At 49.8% G+C, this 7,053-nt stretch overlaps 1 protein-coding gene across 1 annotated transcript in view; it reads right to left on the bottom strand.

Annotated features, from left to right (window-relative positions):
* Nucleotides 1-505: 505 nt before the first annotated feature.
* Nucleotides 506-7,053, bottom strand: part of CLEC3B (C-type lectin domain family 3 member B) — an 8,619-nt gene continuing 2,071 nt past the window's right edge. Inside the window, exons 2-3 of the mRNA XM_009290362.2 lie at nt 3,863-3,961; nt 506-2,525 (exon numbers count right to left, since the gene is read on the bottom strand). Of these exons, the coding sequence (XP_009288637.1) occupies nt 2,125-2,525; nt 3,863-3,961 (500 nt within the window). The 3' untranslated portion in view covers nt 506-2,124. The remainder of the gene's footprint in view (nt 2,526-3,862; nt 3,962-7,053) is intronic.

The following is a 7,053-nucleotide window of genomic DNA, read 5'->3' as shown; positions in this document are numbered from 1 at the left end:
TGTGGGATGCTGAGGAGGAGGATGAGGAGGGAGAAGTCGTCACCACCTCAGTGAGGGAAGGAGAGGCATGCTCAGTGCTGCTACAGCTCTGCTCGTTGCAGAGGAGGTGGGAGGTAGCCTGGGAAGTGCTGGCTCCATGCTGGGACCTGAGGTGCCACCTCCCCTGGCACCGCTACCACTGCCAAACAGGGGTGAGAAAAGGACCTTTCTTCTGGGTTGGCTCATATTTTGGAGCGACATTTCCCAGCAGCAAGAGGAGGGGAGGAAGGAAATCTTATTTGCCTATAAAAGGATTCCCTGCCTGTATCCCGCGTGTGGCATGTGACTGGGATGATAAGAGGGAGGGTGGAAATCCTATAAACCATATCCCAGGGCGGGAAGCTCTTGCTTTTTGCTTTTCCCCTCTGCCTTTGATATCTCCGACCCTCTGACAGGTCCCTGGAGCTGCTCTGAAGAGAAATGGAAGGAGAAGAAAGCACTCCAATCACATTGACGCAACTCCATTCCTTCAGCAAGCTATATATATATATCTTTATTTTATAGTCATTTGAACAGCGGAGAGTTTGGCAATAGTGACAGCCTCGGAAGTGCGCGCTCTGCATTTGTGTGTGTGTGTGTGTGTTTCAATCCCTCCAGCTTGGCTCTCCCACTCGACGTCTTGGAATACCCACCATCGTGCTGCTTTCAAACAAAGCAGTAAATTGAAACACCTCTCCTGTGGACTCCCCAAGAGCATCACGTCTTGACACCCTCAAGCTGGCAGCGCAGGGGATGTGACCCGAACTGGAGGGGTTATTACCAAGCACTGAGCTGCAAAGAACTGCTGATATCTTTCAGCCAACAGCCAGCAAATCAGTGTCAGCAAAGCTTCGTTAAGCTGTCGAGGTGACCTGTGCTTCTTTCCCACCATTGCTGTTTATTTCAATTTATTTTTTTTTCTTTAACCCTTTTCTCAGCAAAAAAATACTAAGGCCAGACCTTCAGCTGGGCATGACTTTATTGGCACAAACAGTACTCAGCAGATTTATGTTTGCTGAGGACTGTGCCCAGACCAGCAAAGACTGGAGTATTTCAGCTGGGTTTCCATCACTAAAATAGGTCAGATGATTCCTAAAGCTGCTAAAGTGAGTTGTCCTGGGACTCATTTTCAATAGACAGTTGTTTTTTATAAGGCAGCATATTCCCTAATAGCATTACATTTCTGTTATTTACCTAATACTTTCATTTTCTCTTTCCAAGAATATATTTGACTGACTATGCTGTAAGTCATCACTGCTTCCTCCGTGATGCTGAAGAATAAATAAAGCTTCTGACGGGATTTTTTAAAAGACCTGGCAGTGGGTCTAGCTCTCCTACTGAAATCAGGGAAACGTTGGCTTCTGACTGATGAGAAAAGGACCAACAAAATGGGAAATGCTTCTGGAAAGGACCCCCTCCTTCTCAGTAAGTTGACCCATGCCTGTTACTTGCTAATTCATTCATGCACATAGTTGGATGAGTTGAACAACGCGTTGAGCAGCTGGTACTCAGCCAATAAGCCCAATTGTATCTCTCAACGCAAAGCAGAGGTAACTCCCTCTGCTCGTTGAGACAGGACCTTGATCCCCAGGAGCCTGAATCGGGGTGCTGTGAGGGACGAGGATCTCAATCCCATGCGCCTTGCTGCCAGGGCTTATGGGGAAGCAAAACAGGAGAAGAAAGCAGGAACTAGCTTTGCTGGTGTCCCAGTGAAGCTCAGCAAGATGGGAAAGGACATTGCAGAGCAACAGCCCTGGGCAGTCGAGGCAGCTGTTTGCAAGGCTGGACTGCTGCACTGGTTCTTTGCCGAAACAACCAAGCTGTCCTAATAAATTCCCTGTGTAAAAAAATATATCTATAAATCGTGCCTTAGTAAGAACGATGCAGCTGCTAATGGGGCTGGATGCGGCCAAACGAAATGCTCTAACGCTCTCTAATCCGATACCGAGCTGTGACGACTTCCTTTGCAAAGAGTGACTCTACTTGAACATGTGTGCGTGTGCGTGCATACGTACATGTACACGTACACATACCTATAGCTTTATAATCCTGCTGCCAAAGGGGGAAGACCCGGGTTTGCGGGTGGGCAGGGGGGAGCCCCCACCGCTACACGATCATGAACTGGCAGACGTAGGGCAGCTGGTCTTTGCACCTCTTGTCGAACCACTTGCCGATGGCGGCCCCCGACAAGGCTGCGCAGTTTTCCAGCTTGCCGCCGTCGGGCTGGGTGGTGATTTCAGTCTCCCAGTTCTTGTAGCGGACGGGGCCGCCCGTCATGTCGACCCACTTGCCCTCCACCGCCATGTCGTTGAGGCCCAGCCAGATCTCTGCCTCAGAGCCGATGCTCTTGCGCATGTAGTCGTAGAGGGCATCGTTCTCCTCCCCGGTCTGGGGGGTGCTGAGCGTGCCGCCCTGCGAGATGCAGTTTTCGCTGGCCTCGTGGTACGTCTTGGTCTCCGAAAACGCAAGAAAGCATTTTAGGTGAATTTTGGTGCCTTTCAGGCAAACTGAGAGGTTGCCACACGAACAGAACAAAAAGACAGAAAGGGAATTGGTTTTAAAAACAGCGCCCAGGAAGAGGCAGCAGCAGCAAACGCAGCAGCCAAACTACAAACTTCATTTCTTAGGCTGCGCAGCAACCCTCGGCAGCACGGGAGTCCCAGGGGCCCTCTCCCTCCTACGCAGGGAATGGCTGCGGGGATGTGCCCTCCCTGTCTGCAAACCATCAGGAAAAATGGACCTCGGGGTGCCCCGTCACCCTCCTGGGCTCTGCCGCTGCTGGAGCAGAGGCACAGTGTGGTCCTCCTACCCCTGCCCCTGGCCTCGCTCTTCCCCAGCTGCTGCTATGCTTTCTCTGATGAGTTTGTTGGAGGTAAGGTTTGTGATGGGCGCTGCCGGGCGTTGGAGTGTTTTGGAAAAAAGTCTGCAATTTCAATTCAATCATCTTAATTATGCAGGCATGAGAAAAATGTCTTTTTTAATAGGCTTTGATCAGAAGTGTTGTGCTTGCATAGCTTGAGGTCTTCAGAGGAAATTTCTACTTGCCTCTGATTTTATTGTTAAGAATAGCAATTTATTTTATTTTTTTTTAAGCTCTAAACCCTGAGAGTGCAGGGTACTGTAGCAAAACAATAACTAATCAGAGCCATGCATTAATATCCAAACCAATGAATGTGAGCTTGGAACTAAAGCCTTGATTTTGCTTGTGTTCCTTTTCTTTTAAGGAGAAAATTCTCCTTAACTTGCATTTTCATCTCATTTCTGTTTCGTGTTCTGCAAATCCCTCTCCTACCGATGTCGGTGGAGTTTGCACAGAATAACCGTGGAGCATGGCTGGAAGATGGACATTTTAGGACTGTCCTCTGTACGTGTCCAATGAAGCATGGTGGGACTGACCTCCATGAGGTTCCCTGGGCAATACCATGGTATGTATACGAGACCAGGTCACCATTTCACTGGAGTTCAGACAAAAGAGCAAGCTACATTTGACTGAAGTACAGAATAATCCATTACCCATCCCTCTGATTCATAAAGGAAAATGAACATCTGGCTTAGTGTCATAGAAATATCCACAGCTTTACAAATGGGAAGCTCTAGCACATAAACAGGGGGGCCATACGCTGCACAACTCACGTCATTAACGGCTTGAGGACCTTCATCTGCCTGAAGGAATTGCAGCAAGCCCACACTTTGCTTTGATCCCCGAACCTCTCTCCCTGTGATGGACTCCTCGTAGCAGGGCACTTGGGCATCTCTTGTTAAAGCGTGTGGAGCAATTATAGCCGCCTTATAAGCAGCTCCTCTCTCAAAGCAAAAGCCATGCCTTCTTCAGCGAGTCCTTTACCTGTCTGGAGTGCTTGCTTTTCCTTCAGTAAAGCAACCTCCTGAGAGATGTTGTCAATCATGGCCTTCAGGTCTTCAATCATTTTGAGGCTCACACCATCTGTCGGAGGAACCAAGGGAGGAGCATAAACATTGGCTGCGTCCCCCAGGGAGGCAGCCAAAGCTGTTCCGATCATCAAAACTCCCTGTTTCTCTGCCCTTAGAGAAAGACAGACAAAAGGGATCTGCAAAGTCGATGCCTGTCCCCTTGCACATCCATCAGAGTGAGCGTTTGCTCGCTAGCCTGGTTCCACCAGCAACCCAGTTTTCCCAGTTTGGGCTTCGGGGCTTTGCACCCCGTGGGGCTTCACACCCTGTGGGGCTTCGTGGGGCAGTGGTGTCCCCTTGGGCTGCTGCTGCAATGCTGGGGTCGGGGTCACACGCATGAGCATCGCAAGGTGCAGCCTTGTCTTTGGAGCCCCTATGTAGGGCACTCGCCTGGGGTGGTGCTGCACTGGGGTCAAGCTCCCAAAATGCAGGAGGGCACCACATGATGCTGCCCTTCCTGAGCAGCAGTCGTGCTGCACATGAGTATTTTGTGGGGAACTTAAAGCTGCTGCTGAATAGGATTTATTGTTTTTTTAAACTCCTCAGAAACATGCCCTCTCTCTCTCTCTCTCTTCACAGCACAGCCTCCTGGCTTAAACACCCTAAAGCATGATTTTCTCTGTATGCACTCTTTGCTGTGCATAGGGCTGCAGTACTTCCACTAGATCTGCCCCTGCACCATCAGCCCCCCCATCCTTCAGCCCACCAACCCCACCATCCCTCAGGCCATCACAGCTGCCTTTGCCCCGCCACTGCCTTCAGCATCCCTGGTGCAGGTACCCAAAAACTGGCCAGAGCTGCTCTCCCGCCACGAGAGGACACCTCCTTGGCCAGGGAGTTGGTTGCAGCCTGCTACTAAAGCCTACATCTTGCTAGATGTGTCACCTCTGCAACAGCTCCAACCAACTATTAATTGGTACTTGGATTTCTCCTGTCTAGGAGCAAAAGGACTGTTGTGCCTTGGAGGTGGTGGGAGATCGGACACTGAGGTGTTTGTATTCATTACGCTATCTCTGCTGCTCCTATTGCTTTACCTCGCCTGGTGTAAGCATCTAGTAGTCCTCATGGGGTGAAAGGAAAAGGGACAATTTGCCCAGGAACGCAGTAGGACAGGCTTCCTCGAAGGTCAAGGAGATGGGGAGCTGAGGCACCAAGCCAGGTAAGTGGGGAAGCAGCTTGGATGTGGACCAAAACCACCAGCCCAAAGATTACATGGTGCCATGAATATGAAAAGCCAGACACATCAGGAGGAGGGCATTAAGCTGCTTTACTCATTGCTCAATTAACTTTAATGGGTTCACTTAATACTGAGGCACTAGTTACTATTTTGGTGCCTTTGATGAAACCACTTTGTGGGAAACAGCTAATTAATGCCTTTTTTTATTTACATGCAAGCTTCTCTTGCAGCAGAACAAATGTCTCTTAGGTTTAAGTAACATACAAGAGCCATGGCAGGACACTGCCAAGGAGTCTTGCTGGGGCAGCTCCTTATATTGTTCCAGCCAGGTTTGCTGGGGGGTTCCCATCTAGAGCGTCCCCGTCACCCAAGGTGGACACGTCTCCTTAATAACTACCTAAGCGCCCTGTCCCTTTTCACCACCTAGTTTCCAAGCCCTAGGCCACAAGATGTTCCTGCAGCAGCGCGTTCACTGGGACATCACAGGGAGAACCGTGAGTGGTTAATTTGCATTTCTGCTACAAAGCAAATACTGCAGCTATGTCAACAAACATCGAGTTTTCTATTCTATTGCCAGAGGTTTTTGTCTCTGTGCTGTTATTTCCTCAAGGCTCACCTCCTGAAGCCCGTGGTCAAGGCTATTACAGCTTGGGTTTGCTGCAACTGAAGCCAGCGTGGGGGCTGCCAATGTGGCCCATGGGAGCTGGAGCAGGCCCTTGTGCGGCTAACCGTGAGCAGCAGGATTAAGCACGGGCAGAGGCGAGATGAAGAGGAGACTCACAGAAGGACGTGGGTCGCAATAGTCTGTTGGTTTGAAAGCCTGGCCAGTAATGTATTTGATGCTGCAGATGGGAGCTCTTGCCCGTTTTTCTTTGTTCTAGTTATATGCTGAATAACAACCAAATCCCTCTGTACTTCATTTTGCTTATTTAGCTATCCCTATATGAAATTTGGATCTATATCTGGGTTGCTTAGCTTTGCCTAGGCAGGCATCATCCGGTTTGTTCCTATCCGAACAGGTTTCTGTCCCCTGGCAGGGCGAGCATCGCTCTGGTTTGCAATGTCTGTCATCACACCCCCCTGGCCATCGGTATTTCTTCTGACACCAGGCATTTCCCTGAATGTCCCAGCCGGGAAAGTCGGGTCCCATATTGCAGTCTGTCCCTGGATCAGAGGAGGGGACCGAACACACTCGCACTGGGTTTATATCAGTGTAAATGTTCACAGGCATTTTCTGGGAAGAGCACCCAGACTCCAAGATTACACATGAATTTTGGGCAGCCTCAGGAGCGGCGCCCACATCAGCCCCTACCCGCTGATTTAAGCATCTGGACTCCGATGGCCGGCTCCAATTACCTTAAAAATACACGTGAGACCTACACAAAGATGCTCCCTCCTGTGCCCCCAGCACCCCGCCGTGGCTGTGACCAAGGGGAGCCCTCCCAGGACTGGCACGTCCCCAGCCTGGACCCCTGAGCTGGGGGATGCCATCGCCCACCGCGGCTCCCTCCTCCCCTGGGCACCCTTCTGGGCAAGACCCCCGCAGCCACCAGAGGAGGGCAAATCCCATCTGCCCCCCAAGACATTGGGGTTTGGGGAAAGTTTGCTGAACCGCTGCGTCTGGGAAAATCACTGGGGAGCAATCTGAGGGGGCAAAAACCCAACAGCAGGCAAAGTGAATGTGCTATCTCAGCATTTTCTAAATGCTATGGTTTGGCTTTTTTGTGTTGAAACAGCACCATTTTTGTTCTGAAGCAGATCCAAATGTAAGCAATAATTACAAAAAAGAAGAAGAAAAAACAAAACAAAACAAAAGAAACAAATAAAAGGAAAAAATAGAAAAAAAGCTTAGCTCGAATCATCATTTTCTTTTCTAACATTTGTGGTTTGGCTGTGCAGATTAAAAAAAAAAAAAAAATCCAGCCAAA

The sequence above is a fragment of the Aptenodytes forsteri genome, unplaced genomic scaffold, assembly GCF_000699145.1.
Source record: "Aptenodytes forsteri isolate BGI_AS27 unplaced genomic scaffold, ASM69914v1 Scaffold426, whole genome shotgun sequence".
NCBI classification, from domain to species: domain Eukaryota; kingdom Metazoa; phylum Chordata; class Aves; order Sphenisciformes; family Spheniscidae; genus Aptenodytes; species Aptenodytes forsteri.
The sequence above is the reverse complement of the archived record's forward strand: the minus strand, read 5'-3'. Positions and strand labels throughout refer to the sequence as shown.